At 39.4% G+C, this 21783-nt stretch overlaps 1 protein-coding gene across 4 annotated transcripts in view; it reads right to left on the bottom strand.

Annotated features, from left to right (window-relative positions):
- sfswap (splicing factor SWAP) overlaps positions 1–21783 on the bottom strand; it is a 47792-nt gene that overhangs the window by 24539 nt on the left and 1470 nt on the right. For 3 of the 4 annotated variants that reach the window (XM_068574100.1, XM_068574102.1, XM_068574104.1), the window contains 12 exons: positions 21216–21379; positions 19185–19316; positions 17345–17421; positions 14589–14814; positions 14334–14434; positions 12933–13083; positions 9284–9545; positions 8908–9060; positions 8636–8729; positions 3320–3386; positions 2295–2398; positions 2061–2190 (listed from right to left, as the gene is read on the bottom strand). In XM_068574100.1, coding sequence (XP_068430201.1) covers positions 2061–2190; positions 2295–2398; positions 3320–3386; positions 8636–8729; positions 8908–9060; positions 9284–9545; positions 12933–13083; positions 14334–14434; positions 14589–14814; positions 17345–17421; positions 19185–19316; positions 21216–21379 — 1661 coding nt within the window. The remainder of the gene's footprint in view (positions 1–2060; positions 2191–2294; positions 2399–3319; positions 3387–8635; positions 8730–8907; positions 9061–9283; positions 9546–12932; positions 13084–14333; positions 14435–14588; positions 14815–17344; positions 17422–19184; positions 19317–21215; positions 21380–21783) is intronic. The other variant, XM_068574101.1, reaches the window with a different exon arrangement.

Genomic DNA, 21783 nt, shown 5'->3' with positions numbered 1-21783 from the left:
CTCAGAGGGAGAACATTACTCTCGGAGATTGTTCCACTGAACCCAAACGGGAGCCGCCAGCATGCTTGGGGAGTAACGGAACGCACGGTGGAGCGGTTAGGACACGAAAACAGATCCCCGCATTCGGTTACAGTTACAGAAAATACATTTTGTAAAGAATAATATGTTATTCTGGTTGAAGGGAGATTCCGACCCTTTTGCTCCATCCTTAAGGGCATTATGACAACTACTTTAGAGCACCACCACTACCTCAATCATGTGTCTCTGCGTGGCAGCCTCATAACATATCGCAGCAGAAAAGGAGTATGTCGGTATTAAAAGTAGCAAATGAGTATTGAAAGAAATAGAATTACCTCAAGCAGAAAAAACATGAATACAGAAATGTAAACTACTTGTGTAGGACCTCACCATTCATAGCATAAGAAGACGACAACTACGGACATTTTTTTCAGGTCATTTAAGTTGCTTAAATTACTGAAATACATTTCACAATAAAGCATTACCGTAGTATGCTTACGACACAGAGCAAACTACTACGTTCACAAAGACGATCTTGGTGATGTACAGTTCAACCTACATTTTTTAATTAAGATCCAGAGAAATGTCTGGCAACAAATATCCACTCTCGGGAAAACTTTTAGAATCGCTTTGGTCATTTGCTTTTTTCTTTTCTCAGTAAAAATGTCTCAGCTTTCATGGCGGAGGCTTTGAGAGGCCGACATCTCGGCGTCTGCTCAAGCAATTCTTGAGTCATTAGTAATGATCAACTAGGACAGACATGATGGTTATTTAGTGGGATGATGGAATTTCTTTTTTTTTCTTCACACTTTTAGTATAGAAAGCTTGTGCGACTGGTTAACAGCTACGGTCAGATGGATTATTGATAATCACAATTGCATCAGCAGGTTGTCAGTTCTTGTTTGACAGAGATGTGAAAATGTACTTTTGGAAAATCATTTTATGTTTTAGCTGCAGACGAAGGTGAAGTGTCTTTTTTATGCTAAAAAGGGTGCAATTGAACATTTTGGGGTGTGCACAAGTACAACAAGATGCAATGAATCAACTTCAAGTGCAATAGCTTCCAGCTCCAAGTAAAAAAGCCTATTAGTTTTTAAATTAATAGCCGGTGATATATTACAATAAATGAATATTTTAGACATGTGACTCTAACCTTGAAAATAAAATTGGCAACATGCATGAGACCATTTTTTCTTTTTTTATTCAGTCCCTTATGCAGGTGCTCTCTGTAAAAAAAAAAAAAAAAAAAAAAGGCACGATCACCAACCAAGCGTGATCGTAATACATAAGCGGAGCTGGATGCCATAGGTCCTATAAAAATCCTGATCAGAGCGAGTGTAAACCTCTTACAGGACAAAGAATGCTTTTTGCGAGTGCTTGCATTCTGAGGTAGACAAATGTCAAGTGTTTCTGAGTGCAAAGTCACTGATGCATTCCTTTAGTTAAGGAAAGACTGAGGAGAGCGAGTGTGCAATACTGTACAGCCAAGAGTGAACAAAGGAGAGACAGAAATAGAGAGAATACATCTCCATTAGGCCTTTGGAGAGATATATGCTGTTGTTTGCTGTGCCACACTGCTCGTGTCTTACTGCAGGGTACACCCTGTTGAGAGAATATATAATTCAGACTCTACAGATTTATTCATCTCCACTCTTCCTTTTGTTTTTTTTACTCAAATTCCAACCCTCATGGTAAGTAACAGCATGCCAGTGGGTGTGACAGAGATGTCTTGTAAGCACCTGCACTTACTCTGTGCTGACACAGAGAATTTTAATTCTAGCACACCCACGTTTAATAGCCACTGTTGAGGGAAAACGCAGGAAGAACGACACCGACGGGTATCTAAATGCACAAACTGACAGATAGAAGCAAGGAAGTAACAGTCAAAATCTAGTCGGATTAAATGTGTAACATGTTCAACAAAGGAGGGTGAATATTAGTGTTTAGTGTTTAAAGAGGTACAGTGCCTAATGCAGTGAAGGATCAATACTGTTTTTCCAATAATGGGTCTCAATTTCCCAACAATCTTTTCATATTGATACCTTGTTTTGCCTCCAGCTCCTCCAAGCTGAGGGAGGGTCTCTTCTCTTCTGGTGCAATGCCGGGAGCAGGATCCTTATCAACCACATCAACTTCACCCATCAGAGCCTGCAGCCCCTGCTCATCCAGCAACTTCAGGCAGAAATTGATGACAACTTAGCATTAATGCCAGTTTTCTATACACACCAAAGCAACCCTTGATCTACGTGCATTGTACAGAGCAAGCTGAACTAGACCTTGTCCTCGTCAGAGTCGTCGTCCAAACGAAATCTGTTCTTCTCTAGCGGCAGCATATCATTTTCCTTCGCTTTGATGGCAAAGCAGATGGGGGCAAAAGAGGCTGTATTGGCACAAAGAGACAGGAGGCATGCGATTTAGAGAGGACAAAAGCATATTCATAAGTTTATAACTGGTAGACAAGTACATCCTGGACATCATTTGTGTGACAGTAAAATGAAAAAATGCATTTAATAAAGCAATTAGGCTCTGTTTTTTTTCAATGACAAAAGGATGAAAGGAAAGGCTGGAGAAAGGATTAATGAAAGGAAGGGCAGAGAGAACAAAAAGATGGAAAAATAGAAAAGAGATCAGGCAGAAAAGGCAGGCCGAAGAATATGTTGAGTGAGAAACAGATACAAAACAGATATACACAGAGAGACGGGCAAAACAAATGAGACAAGAGGCCTAATACAATGAAGAAAGACAGACAGACATACAGACAGACGGTGGGAGTTGACACTGTGATAGTGTGACACATTGGATTCTATTTTGTAATCAAATGTAGACAGTATAGAGTACACAGTGTGCCTCATTCCCTTAAGAGATAACCTTCATATAGGACTTGGATCCGTATTGTAGAAGGCTGGGTAGTTTACTTGTGTACCACTGTGTGCAGTTATTAGTTTTCTTCGGCCTGCTCCGTGACCTGTCGCCCCCCAGTAGCCTCAGAACACAGCCCTTAATTTGCATATACGTGCATGTTTATGATCCTGCCAGCGCTGCGCCAAGCAGACTCTTTCATCTTTGCATAGACATTTCCAGCCTGACATCACCAAATAAAATTGCTCGCATAAATACCAACAGACTCGCAGGCAGCTGTGTGTAAACACCAACATATGAAAGATACACACACACTAGAATAAATATGTGCATGTGTACTCACATAAACACATATTTACCCATAGGATTTGCAACTAATTTACTGAACGAATGAACTAAAGAGGAAGTGAAAGTAGTACAATGTTCTGAGCATTTTTCCTACCTTTTGTCAGCATGGAATCCTGGACCGACGTGTCCGATTGAAGCGCACCATCGTCCCCTGTCTCATTCTGGATGAACAAAAGGAAAGTAGAGAAAAAGAATAAGTAATTATTGTCACATCTATAGTAACATATCTGTATCAGTTTCCTACTTTTATACATTGAACCAGTAACAGTGAGCACACAATTGTAATTTACTACCGTATATTTCGCTGTGTTATGTGTTAACAAGAAGGATGAGAAGATGAGATAGAGATTCCATAGAAACCTGCTGTTCTTCGTGTCAATATGATGCACTTTCATGATGAGTTGGAAGTGCAGTAGTAATATGTGCAAGTTGGTGTTTGGGGCATTTTCAAAATGTTGTTTCTCCCAAAAAGGAATTGTTGGTGTGAATGCTTGTTTGTAGTAAAACATCACCGGTGGCTGGATTTGAAATGTTAGGATGAGTCACTCCTCTGCATAAATTTCCGATTACACTAAAACTGTTGCGTCTCAGTAAGGTAATCGCTCCTCTGCCAAGTTCTATCCACCATTAAGGTTTGCACCCCTGAAGTTGGCTCCCGACTGTGCGACAGAAAATGCTGCCGTGGAGAAGAAGCCAACAGCAACTGATGAGAACAAAAACCTCCGTGTGGCCTAATGGATATCTTCAAGCACATCGCTATAGTGGAAGCAAGTAGAGGAACTGAGTGGACGAGAAAAGGTCAGAACACCATTAACACTAGCAAATGACTCTTTAGAGCAGAGCCAATCTTCTAAGATGAAACATTTGATTTCATACCGTCAGTGCACAGTAATGGGAAGTAAGAAAAGAAGCAGACACTGAAAATGATTAACTTGTGTACAGCAGCAGTTTCTAAAGCAAGTCCACATTGTGCCTCTTCATGTGCATTTCGGGTTGGCTGTGCAGCACATGAATGCAGATCTCGCCTTCATTCACACGTCAACATGGAAACACACCACTCGCTGGACTGTCATTGGTCTTTGAAAACATTACGGGTAAAAAACGAATCAATTAAAACTCTACAAAGACAGTAATTTAAAGTTAATTTATTCTGATTCGCTTTACTCGTTGCAACAAGGAAATGTCTTTACTGTATAACTGTGATGGTTATTGTCCTGATGCAGAAAGATAATTGGACAATACAAATCTATGCTATTTAAACCAGCTTGTCCTTGAAAGATGCTAAACTATAAACATCTCCATCACCTACTTGTACAGAGGCTTTAAAAAAGGTGTCGTCATATACGGTAAATTAGGTTTCTGTACATAACTGATCAGCATCACTTTTTTTCAGTGTTATTTGTTTGATTATAGTTCATAACTCCTCACTTTTTTCTGTAGTATAACTTGTTGCTCACATAGTTTTAAACACCCCAAATAGTCTCTCTAGAATCCCATCGTACGGTCTATCAAAAATACTTTCCAAGAGCCACATTGTGTGCACAGGTCGTAGAACCACAAACCCTCCGTCGTGACACCTGTGAACCAAGTGTCCTTCGTCGTTATCCCAAACACAAACTGCTGATAGAGGGAAAGGTTAAAGTGGTAATGAAGCCGGAGCCGCATGAGGTATGTCTTACCGTGTTTGAAGGATGCTTCAAATGCCGCGTCCTATGCACAGATGTTATTTAACAGTGCCTTCAAAAGTCAAAGCACTTCACCAAGGCCCCAGAGAATATAAATTCTAAAAAAAAACTCACATCTAAATGCTAAATCAAAGCTCACAGGCGAAGAAAGTCACTCTAATCCAGTCTAGAAAAACCTCACCAGCTGGAGTGAAGAAGGTTTTTGTGCTCACACACACACCGTTAGCTTTGTCTTTAGAGTCATTGGATTGATTCGCACACAGGACAGTTGAGAAAGTAATAATCCTCTTTTTACATCGGCAACTGAATTTCTGCTTGTTTTCTTGTGCAGATTTGTTCAAAAACTACCTTATATCCCCCAAAAATTAAGTGGCGGCTCAATTCAAATATAAATTGAATAATAATCAATTGACATTGTTACATTTTGTTTATGAAAAATAAGTAAATTCATTGCAAAAGTAAAGCTTTCACATTATAGTAAAATGCTCCGCCAAAAGTAGAACATTGTGTGTTAAATTGACTCATTCCTAAATAATCAGACATGATGGGATGAAAACGGCTCTGCTGTGGCCGAATTCAATTGCCTTGTCGAGACTTCATTTGAATGCCTCTCGTAACTCGTCTCCCTGTTGTGACATTCTCATAAATGTGAGTTCACATTAAGTTAATTATTCATCTTTAAAATTGGCTGACAATCTTATTTTGAAGCTTACGTTCGCACATTAGCCACAAACTCACTCTCGAACCCACATAGGGTCTGTTGAATGCTCACCAAACAAAGGACGACGGGGTCCCAGAAGTGAAGCGGGACTTCTATTAGAGCGTCAAAGACTTTCTATACAAACTTCTGAGCACATCTCTGCAAATGGGAAGCAAACACATCTTCTGATGGTTTGGACGATTTACAAAATGCTTCTTTTCAGATAAAAGTTTGTATTTATCCATTTCAAAAGTGCCCTGTTCTGAAGATTGTGAAGATTATATTGACAACAGCAGCACCACCATCACCTCTTCCTCCTCCTCCTCCTCCTCCTCGTCCTCCTGCTGCTGCTGCTTCTGCTGCTTTTTGCTTCGATTGACTTTACCTCAGTCTCACTTTTTCATTACCTATGAAAATATAAATAATAGCGCTGACAGAGCAGCGATATCTGCCTCCCATTACCCACGGGAACCAAATCACAAACACAGGGCAGGTTTCTTGATAGAAAAGCTGAGCAGCTGCTGGTTGGAGCAGCCTGAGCTGTGTCATAATGGGCCACACTCCTCTGCACTCTGAAAAAGCTAATGGATTTGATTCATCAGAAGACAAATTACTCCTTTCAAAACATTCTAACTTTCTACCTCTCTCTCGCACAAAGCAGATCTGACGCACATTGAATATATGAGTATACATTGAATATATGTAGCTATGTGGGAACAATCTATTCATCTATCTACCCACCTTGTTTTATGCTACAATCATTTATAATTCACTTGTCGGCGAGGGATGATGGCTTGATGTGGCTCCTGTAAATTTGTGAACACCGACTGAATACAGATGACCGAACACCAAAGCTCACTGCGAGACCTGAAACGCACTCGCGCTGAGACACTCTGACACATTCTTGTTAGAAAAAGGTTTGTCCTCAGAAAGTGAACTTCAAATTAATTAAAATTGTGCATTTACTCCTGACAGAAAGTGGAGAAGATGAGGGCTAAACTGCCAGTTGGCTATTCTGGAGAAGTTTTCTAAAATCATATGCAACATCAATAATTGTATAAACCCAACTAAGAACTACTTTATTTATTAAAAGAAATTGGAATTTTTTTTTTGTAGGTGCATGAACTCCAAAACAAAGTAAGTGTGGAAAGCCTTGAAACAGCTCTGATACCTGGTGAATGCACGACACTACGCTTGGTCCATTCATCCTCAACGGTGTCATGAGATCAGATTCTAAAAAGGGACCTTGACAGAAAAAAAGACTTTGCTTTGGAGAAGTTAAGATCATATTTGCTTTCATTTGGTGAAAGAAGTTATCACTAGTTATCATCAATATAGAGAACATATACCACTTGTCCTTGCATTTGTCTATTCACAAGTTAAATTAGTGGCATCTTTGGTAGAGTTAATTTTAAAGCAACCAAGTCAGGCCATTGTTTAGTGAAGCTGACTCAATATTAGGCTTAAGCAGTCGGAGTTAGTAACTCTAGGAGATGCCCACTTGATTTGACTGTGTTTTTAGTATAAAAATCCCTCTTTGTGTTACTATTCTACCACTGACCGTTAAAAAAACTAAAGAGGGAAATCTCTCACCCAACAGATTGTAAGATGAAGGCTGAGTATCTATATAGCTTTTTTCAAAAGTTCCTAATGATAAGACTTTTCGTTGCAACCTGAGTTCAGAGCGTCCAGAGTGTTTCAAGTTAAAAGGCTAGTGCTTTTATGCCAAAATTCTATACGGACACTATAAGGGATCTATAGTTCAAGACGCTGGCAGGCATGTGCAATATCCTGTGGGGCTCGATTGGAAAAATTGCAAGTGTATAAATTAACATTTATGGTTTTTTTCTTTTCTTCAAGAGTAAATATTTTAAATAAATTACATTATTCCCCTTCCTGTTGAACTCAACCGGAAGGGGAGAGAAAAAACTACAACGTGCTCGGCATTATTATGATAGTTACAGGTTCTATTGCATATCAGGTGTGTGTTACTGGGGAGCTAAGCTGGCCAGCAGATCTAGCTTTTGACAATCCTCAGCCAATTCATCTCTTCCTCGTTCTCTTTGTCATTCTCACCCTCCACTCCAATATTTTTCGATCAGCTTATATCTAACTTCAGGATGGCAGGTTCTCGCTTATCAGGAGCAAATAAATCTGCTAATTTCAAGGTTGACTGTAAGTGCGGTGAATGCTTAGACAACCTTTTCTCACGTCTTAACGCTGGCTGCAAATGCTGTTAAACATAATTACATACAGGTGTGTGGAGAACAGTGACAGGAGACAAATGGGAGAACAGTGTCTCCTTGGTGCGAAGGTCATTCTTGGGTTTGTATCTGCTCATACTGAGCTTTGACTGAGCATCAGAATGAAGAAAATGGAATGAAGAAATAGTGAGTAGAAAATTACACCAAGAGGAAAAAAACAATATAACAATGACATAAAATGATGTCGGTCAGGAATAAAGATATGAATGGATCTCTCTCAGAAAGGGAGGTTAACCTTAATATTGCATGAACGATTGGGTTCAATTCTTTATTTTTAGGTTTTATACCACCTTCTGTTAAAGCCACAGAGTCCTACTGATTTAATATTTAATACACGCTTGTTGTTCCTCCACCTGATTGTACGGAACAGATATCATTTCATTTAATCATCTCTACAGGCAATTTTGGTTATGTTGGTCATAATTACACTCATCTGTCACATGGCCAATCTCAATTTACCTATTTAGTGTTTTGATCATTCATGAATATAAAGCAGCTGTGATAATATTGTGGTTGTAAGAACACAAGAAGCATGAGAATAAATTAACTGAACACTGCGAGTACTCATACAAGTTAATGGCGATGTGGTAGATGTGCTGGTCAACTGTATCAAACTCATTCAAATGTCAAAAATACAAGTTGTGTTCAAAGTTGTGAAAACGGGGACAGGATGTTAAGTGGCTCACATGCTCGACAGGAACATGTGTGCACACTCATGCACAGGCCCGCATCCATATAAATGTGTATAAAGCTTGTAATACCTCTGAAAAGCATCTTCCTTCCTTCTGCATGAAGTAATTCTTCTTAAACTCATAATAGCTGTTATATTGATTCCATGACTGCAGAAAGTCAAACCTGCAGTAGACAGGGGGAAGAAAACATACTGTATAAGTAAGACGTGAGCATTCATAAAAGATAAGCCGAAGGATGATGAAGAGGCTCTGCAATACCTAAAAGGAGAGTTACTTATAAGAGTTCCTAGAAAACAAGATGTGACAGGAGCAACACATTTATTTTTGGTAAGGACACTTACCGCGGATCATTCTTGGCACGGACACCGGCCTCAAACTTAACGCCGTTCCTAGCAACGTACTCGGCCAGCTTGTCTATGACTGGCTGGGTGTCAGGCGGTGGGGGGATGATGGCTGCTGATGCCGGTGCGGAAACTTGAGCTTCAGGTTTCGAGCTGTTTTGGGGGGGAAATTAAAAGGTTAAAGGTGTTAAGATGAGGCAGACGTTTCAGCCATTAAAACAGACGCAATCTGTATTTACCTGTCTAATTGCGCTCTTAAATTACAGTGTTTCATTTGAGTGATATCTCAGACCCTATGTTTTGAGAAAATAATGTAAATACCAAGAACCCTACAAATTCATCTAAAAATGTCACGAAAAGTTCAAGTAGATCGTACCTGGTTTCTGGTACAACAGCGGGAGCAGCAGAGCCGGCGACCTGAGAGGGAGCTGCCGCTGGCGGTGCCATGGTAATAGTTTCAGATGGGGTGGCTGTGGTTGCCAGATTAGGCAAAGTCTCAGAAGATGTAGGTGGAGCCATGACAGGCGTGGGCATACTGTTATAGTACGAGCTGGCATCTATCCCTGGGGGAGGCGGAGCCAAGCAGAACGTTCCATCAGGAAGCATGTAGTAGCCGTAGTAAATTGCTGCTGCATTTGCTGAAAAGACATGAGGAGGACAGTATTACAGGAATTTCCTTCCAGAAATGCTTTAATTGTGCCTGATGCACAAAGCATGAAAGGGACTGTGTGTGCAGGGTTGTATTAGGGACCATCTATGCTTTTTTTCAAAGCCACAAAACTGTAATTTTACCTCACAGAATACAGGATTTGTTAGACTTTTCCTCCACACTGGTTGCATGCCAACCGCTATCTGTAAGTTAGTACACCAACTATGGATGAGTACCTCTTACAAAAAAAGAAAGCAATTGAACCATCCCTTTAAAGGCCATAGTTTGTATGGCGCTGTATGGCGGTATTATTGTTGTTTGATGTGAAATGATGCTGCTTTCACAACAGTTAAGGGATGATTTACCAACTCATTCCAGAGTATGGTCTTGGCAATCTATTTATTTATTTATTTGTGTCCATTTCAACCTTGGTGAGGAAGAGCAACAGGTCAGGCAAAAGTCATCTGCCAGTGGAAATAAAAACTGTCAAAACCAGGCTTGTTTAGTGAGCGTAGAAATAAGAAAATTGCCATATTTGGGATTAGTTAAAATGACATTCTATGACAAAGATAATAATTTACATCATGATTTTGCCTTTCATGACACATCATTGTTTCCCTTCTAAAAAGGTATTAAGTTGACTTAAACCCATGGTTTGTCTCATTTTACTGTAAATAATTGAAATTGGCCACAGGACTGCAGCACATCTGTGTGCTTGTTGTGGTCAAACCTCAAGAGTTAGGTGGAGTAGAAGTGTTCATTATACAGATGTGATGGGCTTTCTGTTGCTGGCTGTCTTGTGTCCTGTTTACTGTTGAGCTATGTTTTTGTTGTTTTGTTGCGTCTGTTGCAGCAATTATTTCACATCAGCGGTGGGACTATGAATTAAGATGTGACCTATGTGTGACAGGGTCATCTCGCTTATCAGTGCGTTTGTATTACAAAGTTTCTTTATTGAAAAGTGAAAGCGGAAGAAGAGGGTTTAAATATACAGGGACGAGGATTTAAAAAAAATGGTAGGTGTTAAAAATGGAGACTGTGTGATATTAACACATTAGTCACTGTGTGTGTGATATTAACACATTAGTCACTGTGTGTGTGTGTGTGTGTGTGTGTGTGTGTGTGTGTGTGTGTGTGTGTGTGTGTGTGTGATATTAACACATTAGTCACTGTAGTAGTTGACTTTAATGACACATCCAATTCCCTCCAGTAAGGAAAATTGAAAACCACAGCAGCAGCAGCTTTCATTTATATACTTGACATAAGTGACAGTTGAGATAAAGACTTAAGATGTAGAAGTGGAAGGTCAAAAAGGAATTTAGTTTAACGGTTTGTCAGATCGCTAGATTTATTTCAAAGATTTACTTTAACACTGAAGTTAGTTAGTGTCTTTGGAGCTGCTCTCATGAGGGTCAGATGGAGTAATTAAATACAGTAAATTAAGAGACTATCCAGTACAAAAGAGATAATGGAGCCACTCATTATCCAGACCCTGTATTAACATCATAGGTGGCAAGACAAAAATGCACAAAGGACAAGAGAAAGCTTTCTCATTGAACCAAGCATAGCTACATGGATGGGCAAATTCGCTGAACCCACTTTGAGCATTAATGCATATCAATGGGCTTAAGTAACAAGGTCATCCACAACCAATCGACTAATATCAACAGCCCTTTACCTGCAGCAAAGATTAAGTTAAAGGACATCCTCCACAACTGTCTTGAGATGAATAAATTGCAGTAATGGACAAGTTAACACTCACGGGTCAGCAGAGGCCAATGACCAGAGGTAAATTTAAGCATTCATTTTAGGGGAGGATGGAGACATAAATGAAATATGTACTTAAGCATGAGTGTGATGAATAATGTGGAGTGGGGGAGAGGATGTGACTAATCATGGATGGATACGTGTATGACCTTGCATACAGCATATCCACGAGCCAGGTATTCTTTTGAATTTAATGGAAGTGCTATTTTCTACAGGTGCTCATAATTCTACAATTCATCAAGTTCTGTGTCAAAGCGATTCACTACTGCGATGCACAAGTAGTTGTGGTTCCAGTGCTCGTTAACTTACACTGTGACGTACAGGTACATGTTAGATAAAGCCAATTGAACATGGAGGGAAAAGACCTTGTGATTTTGAATAGACATTTAAAACTCAATGTATTTAGTGAGTACTTGTGTGAGCAAGAAGTGACTCCTAGACTTGATCATTTTGTGTTGCCCCTTATTGTCAATATAACGAGAGATATCCTCCGCAAACATTTTTTAAAAGGCATAAATAACACATTTAGCAAAAAAAGTTTCATGCAGTTGTCATAAAGTGGGCATGGTACTGGAACCCATGGAACCCGTTTCCATTCATATATCTTAAGGTGAGAGGTGAAAAGTATGAATTTTGTTACCTTTATAAGTCGTAAAAGAAGGTTCAAGGTAAAACTTTTTTTGTTGGACACACTTATTGTCATTCTGAGATGAACGGGTTTTGACTTATCTTCATATTCCTGTTTATCCATTTAACTTACAATGCATCTTAGGCGTTTGTCAAAGCGTGTGGGACTATGATTACTTGACTATATCTTTGATGTAATGTACAAAATTTCTAACACAAAGAAGATTAGTTAAAATCAGTAATGCGTTGTGTTTTGGTCAGGATGCTGTATACATTGTTCATGTGAACAAACCTTATTAGACACTGGCTAATCGTCTAATCGAAATGTTGCGCGCACAAGGAGCACGCATCCATTCAAGTCTGATATGAGCTCAGGTGGATTAGAAAGGATGAAACTGAGAGATGGTTCAGGTCAGGTCCTCTGGCTTTCAGAAGGCGCCGTCTGCCCTGGATCACCTCTCAGCTCAATACTACTTTGCTGAAAGGTGTTTAGAAAGCCTTCGTGTCAATAACAGACTATGGTCAGCATTAATTAGTGGGGAGCTTTATTGAACAACCAGCAGCAGAAGAACGCTTTTAAGATGTTTGAGGGCTGAGTGGAGGACCGTGGAAACGGCATCCTCAGTGGATTAGTTGTAAACTGGTGAGGATCTGAAAATATCTCTTCAGAATGGGAGCGAGTGCCAAAGGGCAGAAGTCACTTGGGCAGAAGTCACTTGGACACTCCCGCCCTTTTAGGTACGGGTAGTTAAAAAAAGTTTTTAAAAAATGGAACAAGACAACTATGATGGTTTATAATGGGACTTATTGACTTTGATGGAGCTGGCACAGATGCAAAGAAAATTGGAATACAGTCAGAGACATAATCTCTCCCGTTTTGTATTATATTCCTTGTTGCAGTGCATGTGAATGACATCAGCCGGCAAAAAGTTAACATCGACCAAGGCTGTTGCCTAGCAATGCAATTCTGGTCCAGACTCACGGTCAGCAGAGTACTGCGCTGGTGTGCTGGGTACTGCTGCGTCCGTCACTTCTTCTGCTTTGGTTGCCACTGTTGCTGTTCCGTTCCTTTCCTGTCGGGCTTTTCGTACAAGTGCTGCCAGAGGATGGTCTGGATCCATCACTTTAAGAGGCTGCAGAAGAAGAAAGCTGGTTTAGTGCAGAACAGTATCACACCAACAAGTTATTTTTTTCTGGAAATGAATACTAAAGACATTGAGATAACACCATGTGCACCATGTATAATATATATATTATAGAAGTGACGGAATCCTTTTAGAGTAATATCATTATAGATACACCACATATTCAAAGATGTGAAGTCAGAAACCATGAAATGCAGAGTGATATTTAAGCATTAGATACAGAATATAATAGTTCACCCCATACAACATGAAGCCTTCATAGAGCATTGGCATAGCTGAGGAGAAGTGGAAAGCCTTTGTTGGGAAGCAACTGTCAGACAGCTTACTGTTAAAAAGAGCTCATTATGTTTTTGAAAACATAACATGCTTCCATGCTTCTTCCTGCTCTGTCAAAGACTAATCACTGTCCTGACAATGTACATGAAAGCTCCGACAAGAGAACTAACGACATGAAGACAGAAAATAGTGATTATAGAGAATGCAGTGACAGACTTACAGACATACTTTTGCAACATTAAAAATGTATTTCTCCTTGAGATGAGCCTCAAGCTACATGTCTGGTGGTGGAGAGGGGGGGCCTCTCATTTTGATTCTGAGATGTGATTATAAAACGATAATCGATACATCTTGATGCAGCTACAGTTGTATATACTGTATTTATATTTTCTCATGTGACAATTTGCTTTTTTTCCCCTTCTTTTTTTTCCTAAACATTGCATACTTGTAAGAAAAAAACAGTTGTATTTATTTTCATTATCTTTAATTAATACAATATTAGTAACAAATAGAAGAAATGTGTGATCTGGAGTTACATTTCCTCGCATTTCAAAGGGAACCAACAGAAAAATGAAATTAGTCCTTGGTCCAGATGTCCACTTATGGTGCGTTACTACCACCCGCTTTCCTCAGTGACTCCATGACTTTAACTGTGGTTTGGTTGTAAAGTATCACTGTGCCGTAAAAACGCTTAGCTGTATTGAGTTTTAAATTTCTGCTTATCGAGTCATAATCGTTCAGGAAAAAATAGCGATGCATCTAAGAATATACTATATTTTCCCCACAGGCATATATCCAAAACACAAAAATCCTGAAAAATTGCCTGATGGGCAGTTTTTCTTGACATAGTCAAATGTTGTGAAGATGCATGGTTTTAACATCACAGCATCACAACATAAAGTATCAACTGCGTCCAACAGGTAAAGCTCCACGCTGGGGGACAGACACTCTATTTGCATTACCTTCACCAGCTCCTCCAGGCGCGAGCACCTTTTAGGGGCAAACAGGCTGGGATGGAGGTAATTGCCATCGCCATCGTCATCTGAATCATCAGAGTGGGATTCTACAGCAAGAAAAAAAAAAAGTTGAAGAAAAGGTCATGTTGGACATCATATTTAATGCAGAGCGTCTTACTGCTCTGTTCGATTGCTCGTGTACAATAGATGAGATATTCCTGAATTAATTACAGGACATGATGATTCTTGACAGAGACTCACCCTGCGACTGCTCTTGCTTCTTGGCGGTGACAAAGTTGTATCGCCCTTCCTTCATGGCCCGCAGGATGTGTTTGTAGTAAGGGTTCAGGTAATGGTCAAAACGAAGAAAGTCAAACTGGGAGTTTCCGGACTGTTTAGCTTTCAGGACTATTTCAAACTGAGCCCCCTGCTGAGAAACAAAGTTGGCTGTCCTCTCGATGATGTTGTTGGTCTTGATTGTTGCCGGCTACCAAGAAAGTACAAAATAGAAAAAGCATATATGTTTTAAAGTGAACATGTGCAAAAAAAACTGTACATATTTCTTGTCGAAGCACTCTTAAAAACTCAAACTGGGGTTGCAAAGTTCATGGAATATTCAAGGTGGAAACTTTCCATGGAAATTAACGGAAAATACTGGGAATAAAATGTGATATATTTGCTTAGGCTGCACATGTCATATGCAGATAGAAACACACACACACACACACACACACACACACACACACACATATATATATACACACATAAACATACATATTCACCCAGAGTAATGTAACTGTAATTCCTGCAATTCCTATTTAATGGCACGTAGAGCGCTGCTGAAATTAGTGCCTGGTTACAATTAAATTAAATCGGGATGCTTTTAACCAAAACCTAAAACTATGTATTGTTTTTAGTTTATTATTTGCATGTAAAAATCAATTTACTAACCCTTTGTGTAAAGTGAGTGAACCTGACGGCTGCACATAACATTAGAATGTAATGCACACTTCATAAATGCCGTCTAAGGACATGAGCCATTTTGGCCTGCAGGCATGTTCATGCCAGGCCTCTATGTTCATTTCAATGACATTAATTCTTAAAGCACACGTGGGGGGAAAATCAGTGAAACAAAAAATGATCCATTATTAAATTTGGTCTCCCTTGTGTGCTTTTAATGATTAAACCGGCATTACCTAGTGTGTGCAGAGAATATCCAAAAGAACCAACACATCTCATCAAGATGAAAGTGGGTAATACTTGTTTTACGTTGACTTGATATACACGAGGAAAGCTTTCTCTGCCTCTCTGGTGCATTTGTTGCACATCATCAGGGCTGCAACTAACGATTATTTGAATAATCAATAAATTGGATTAAAAAAAATGTTTCCTCAAAAAGCATTAATTTGCAACCTTGTTTTACACAAACAGAACTGACAGTGCAAATTCACAGTGCAAAAAAATCTTAACAATAAAAAAATATGAAAATAAATAAATCTCCTTTTAAATCCTTTTAAAGTATTTTAAAAGGAAGAAACATTTCAATAAGACATTATCGAACCCAACAGTGCAGCTCAAACACGGGGATGAATGACTAGCTAGAAAGCTAACGACAACGGTTAGCCTAGCTGCTACGTTATTGTACCAACCAAGCAATGTGACCAAGTAGTAACATACGAGAGGATACAACGGGCCATACCAGAACCACCTGGACCTTCTGTCTGCTGCGCTCTGCGCTCAACTCAACTTGTATACACAAACATCTCCGCGACTTATTGAGTGGCATAATTATCGTGTGACACAACGAAACCGATAATGAAATTCGTTGCCAACTTTTTTAATAGTCTATTTTTATTGATTTTATCGATTTGTTGTTGCAGCCCTACATGTCATCCCCTCATGTCGCTATACTATATTATATTATCTATTGTGACCACTGTCGGCTTTTTGGTAAAGGTAATTGCCATTACAATAATTGTATTTTAGGAGAATATCGTATCAAAAATAGACGGTTTACTTGTTAGTTAGTGGTCTGAAATGTGAAAAGTGGTTAGATTCTGGCCAAAGAGCGTTGACATTGTCAGTCCCTTGCTTTCTCTGCTATAACTATATGATAAAAAAAAAATCAAACACATAGTCTTAAAAAAGCAACGACAAACACACTGCACTGAGATAAGAGAATGATATCCTCTCACAATCTAGGGAGTAGACACATATTATATGCATCTACAGCAGCTATGTTGTGCTCTGTATGCACAAGGGTGTTTTGGCTGTTTCATACCCAGCATGCCATATACTGAATATGCACACAGACCGTGCAACCATTAAAGCTTGTTTTTCTTCTCATGCATAAGAAAGCAGCTGAAGAGAGTCATTGAGGGTTATGGTGGCGGATTGGCTTCGTCCAGAGGGAACATTGTCTGACACTAAAACACCAGATAGAACAAAACAGCAGCAATGCATTTAAAATGTGTCTGTTTGTTTTTTTTCTCCTGTTGTTATCATTGGATCTTATTTCAATATGACACATTGTGTATATATATATATATATATATACACACACACACACACACACACACACACATTTATATATACATATATATATATACATGTGGCATGTGCTGTTTTATAGCAAATATGTGGCAACATTATAAAAGAATGATTATGACACACAAACCTCTTATTTTATAGGGAAGGAGAAAGGAGATGTTATTTCACATAGCAGATGCTTGAGCGGCTATTGATTAGACATTTAATGATGGGATGTGTCAGGATCTGGGTGGCTCTCTACCTATATTATTTACACCAGCAATATTAACTATTTCTGGTCTAAGTCACACAAAATGTACATCCTTTGGAGACATCCTGATCCCAACTCGCATAAGAATTATCAGACTTTTTTTTTTAAGCTTATACACCAAGTGGATACCCACTGCATGTTTATATGCTGTGCATAAATAAACTGTGTACAAGCGCACAACAGGGCATTAACATCAGTAAGGATATTTAACACTCACCAGTTCCACATCAGGAGGAATAGCGAGTCCCGGGGGAGCTACAAACGGCTCCTCACTCTCCTCGGGCTCTGCCTCTTCTATGCATGTGAAGAGATAGTAGGGCACAAAGCATGAGATGAACTTATGCGAGTCATTCATAATGACAAGTATATAGACCCTGCTAGATATCTATCCAGTTCAGCAGTAACTTCAGATTAATTTTGAATGTCTAAAACGTTTTAAAAGTGGGTGAACCGCATGTGCCCCCACATATTCTATCCATTATTCAAATATATCACAAGAATGTACGACACTCTTCATCCTCTATTCTTAACCTTCGTCTGACCTGCGTAAAAATATACAGGTTCGGTGAAAGTTAGATTAACATTATAATGTTGCACTGTGGGGGTGTCTGCACAGCAATAAAGTAGACAAGCTACTCAATTCAAAACATAGCATTCATGGGAAAAAATAATCCAGGCATCCCCTCGTTCCTACAGATTTCACTTGGCTTGTCGTGCGAGGTGTGACATGGGTACAGTTTTTGAATCAGTGTTTGGCGGGGCCTGAAAGCCAATGAATTGATAATTCATGTAGGAGATACCGATCCCTTTGTTGTTTGAGAACGCTTTAAACAACTGGCCCGTTACACCACTACGATTGACAAGCTTGTATTTGGCTGCTAATTCTGGCATAATATGTAAACTTCACGGTTATTACACATTACAACTATCCCATCAAAATCAAACTCCCTTTGAGGCTACACATTAGCATTTTGGTGGGGGACATTTTCATGATTTTGTATTTGTGACAATGTCGGGGACCGTAAAGAAGGAAAGCGAAACACGATAACAAACTGTAGCAGGGATTCAACTGAAACCAGCTCAAAACATTAATGGCCACTGTGACATGACCCTCATTGACTTATTCCCAAAGGACAAATTCAACTTGCATCGGGAGTTTTGGCTGATGTAGTCATACTCTGGAATGGCTCTACAATCTCCCCAGAGAGAGGCATTTAGTCTGGATAACTGTCAGGCCACTGGCTGAGACAAAGTGCTTCTAGCTATCACTACATCAAATATTCAAAGTTGCAAGTGTGTGTGTGTGTGTGTGTGTGTGTGTGTGTGTGTGTGTGTGTGTGTGTGTGTGTGTGTGCGTGTGTGTGTGTGTGTGTGTGTGTGCGTGATGAATGGATGACAAGCAGAGCGGGAGTTCACAGGTGATTAGCTGTCTAAATGTCAACCCACCTACCACTCATAGTGAAACATTTTTAAACAATTTTCGTGCAACAACTGCAGGGCCTCAATAGAGGGTTGTTACAAAGAGTTATAGTTAGGTTTTATGGTATCATTCTGTAATATTGAATTAAATATAAATAGGTTTGACACCTTCACTGTGTTCGCTGCAGGCAAAATATTTACTTGAGCAGCACCATTGAGGTCGCATACTTGAAGATGGTCGCATGGATTAGAATAGTTTAAAAAGAAGAAGAAGAAAAAGAAGACATGGATAAAACATGGATTTGGCAGACTTGCTGTGTTCTTCACAGCAGAAAAAAAAAAAAAAAAGTCAAGCGGCTAAAAACTTTGGCACAGATTCCACCACAGGGTTTTTCAAGCAGTACATTTTCATAGAATAGTCATGTGAATTCTTCAAACAGCCAATAACTTGTTGACAAAGTACTATTCGGTGAGTTAGCTCTCCGGTCAAAAGCCGAGTTTTGCTTTCCGGGTTTTGTCGCATGGTTCCTACACAAAGTGTGTATGCGTGTACGAGTATGTACAAATGACCGACCAACTCCATACTCAACCGAGATCGACTGAACTTTCTGACTCGTTTGTGAGTGATGTGTTCTCACCACATTCCCTGTTGGCATCCTCCTCCACGGTGGGCTGAGAGGGATCATAGTAGTCAGCACTGTATTTGAAGGCCACTGCATTGTAGGTTCCTTCATCAGCCAGAGCCTCACTCAGACGTTTGTACTCCTCCTCTGAGGAAAACAAGAAAAGACACAATGGAGAAACATTTACAACAAGGTTGATGATGATCATTCTTTAATAAGTTAGCAGAAATTGAAAAGGTTTCTCTATGGTAATGTAACATTGGATCACTCAGAAACATCCACTCCATAACATCCATATATTAGGAATACTGTATTATGATATGTATTGTGTTATTATGTATAATACTTATTTGGTTGGTACCAAATACTTGATGACAATTTCATGGCATTCTCAAACCTACAGATAGTTTTGTTGGCTTGAATCCATGGAGATTTTTTTCAAACACGGGGCACTCTCCCTTTGGTTTCGTTTCTTTTCATTCAGAAGAGGAAAAGAAGCATTGCTTTAAGCCAAAGAGGAAGAAGTTCCTGAAGAATGTTGCATTCACCCAAATATCAACAAGGCAACCTACTGCGTCGCTAGCTCAACGCCGACCCCGGTTTATTCTGGCCAGCTGCTAACAACTGTTGATTTTACTAGACAATTATACGTGGTTGATTGGCCCTATACACTAACCTTTTCCTATTGAAATTCATGGGAAATTATATCTTATCAAAGAAGCAAGGGCAAAATTGCCACTAAAAATATCAATATTTCTGATGCGTTCCTCCTGCTGTCCTTTTTAAGGGACAGATGGGTAATAGCCTAAGTGAATGGGGGTCAGGCAAATTCAAGGGCAAACTAGCCTGGGGTATGAACCTTCTGCGGTGCGAGTGTCCGTGTGTGTGTGCGTGTGACACAAATCATTAGCCGACTCATTCTGTCCTGTCAGTTTGGGCATGAGACACATATTTCACATGAAACTGTGGCTTATAAATTCAATTACACTCATTAAGTCTGCATTTCAGAAGGGTGCTTTGTCATCGAAACAGCCCGTTTCATTATAATGTAAAACGACTGAGATGCAAGTATCCAAGGGTTGAAATGGGATTTCCATAGAAATGGCAGCTGTTGAGCTCAGCGTCAAAGACTCCTTTTTTAGGGAGATGAAAAGCTGGAAGTGCCTTAGAGGGGGCTAGAAATCATGATTTTTGGAAGCCTAGATTGAAGCGTATACCAAATTGTAAGAGTTGCCACAATTCTGTCTGTACAGACACGCTTGTCAAATTGGTGTTAGTCTATTTAAAAGTGTTAATAGAGGACACTGAGATTAAAGATTTGTGGGACACTAATTCAAACACTGACTGACTGCCTGCCTGCCTGAGAGCAGAGTGAACCTTTTAACTGCCGATGGGAATTTCTATCGGCAAGCATCGAGACAATTTGCAAGAATCATAACATTATGCAAGTAGAAAATGGCAACACTTGCCAATGTTTACAATCATATACCACAAAGTTCTGTTTAATGATAAATGAATAGTATGAATAAACATTTTCATATAAGTATATGTACACAGAATATATTGTACATAGCAAACATCAATGGTTAATTTTAAGAAGACATGACCTCCCTTTGAATTTCTCATTTTAATTCCACATGTTATAGAGCCAAAGCATGTATGTGGGTAATGAAGGTATCTCACATCGTGTTTAAAATACCTGCAATTACATTTGGTCGGGACTTTGCTGTGGCTCATTAGCCCGTCACGTCATGAGATGATGGGGTGAATGATCATAACGACGGATGATTGATGGGCCCACAAAAATTCTAACAGGGTTACTTTATCAACTGCTAATTAGCTGCCTTCATCAAACAATGATGACTAAGTCATATATATATATATATATATATATATATATATATATATATATATATATATATATATATTTATTTATATACACACATACTCACACACACGTCCATATTATCCAGCAGAACCTATTAAGAGCAGATTTACATTGACATATGCCATAAGTGTATGTGTCAGAATTAGCACTCCATTCACCTTGTCTGGCTTCCTCTTCCAGCAGGTCAGTGTGCAGAGCCAGGTACCTCTCCTCATCGCACAGCGCCTCAATCCTGGCCTCCTCCTCTGACAGCTGGTAGGATGTATTCCATGACCCGCTGTCATACTCTGAAAGGTCATGTACGTGACCACGCCCGTCGTATCTGTCGGATGATAACAAGGATTAGAGAGAAGGAAGTTGACAAAGAGTTTTATTCACAATATGGATCTACTTACCGAGGGGGAAAAAAAACAAAAACAAATTTACATTAACAATGCTCTACCTCAGTAAGTCTGTATTGAAGGGTTATGCTTGTAAAATACTTAAAGTGAAAATGTATCACAATACAGACAATATAATAATGCACTAATTAAGTCCTTGGGCTTAATTGTCGATAGTGCTCTTAAGATACCTAGCAAGTTTTCTGCCGCTATTTCCTTCTTGGACAAGTCCTACAAACCAACAACCCTACATCAAAAGAAAGGCAAACAAAAGAGAAACAAACAAAGCAACTCGCGTCTTACCTTACAGGGTTCAAATCCCCCCTGTAACACTCATCACTACGTC

Source organism: Clinocottus analis, unplaced genomic scaffold, assembly GCF_023055335.1.
Source record: "Clinocottus analis isolate CAN_PGR_092001 unplaced genomic scaffold, fCliAna1.0.p SCAF_13, whole genome shotgun sequence".
Lineage (NCBI taxonomy): Eukaryota > Metazoa > Chordata > Actinopteri > Perciformes > Cottidae > Clinocottus > Clinocottus analis.
This window is presented reverse-complemented; position numbering and strand designations above follow the sequence as displayed.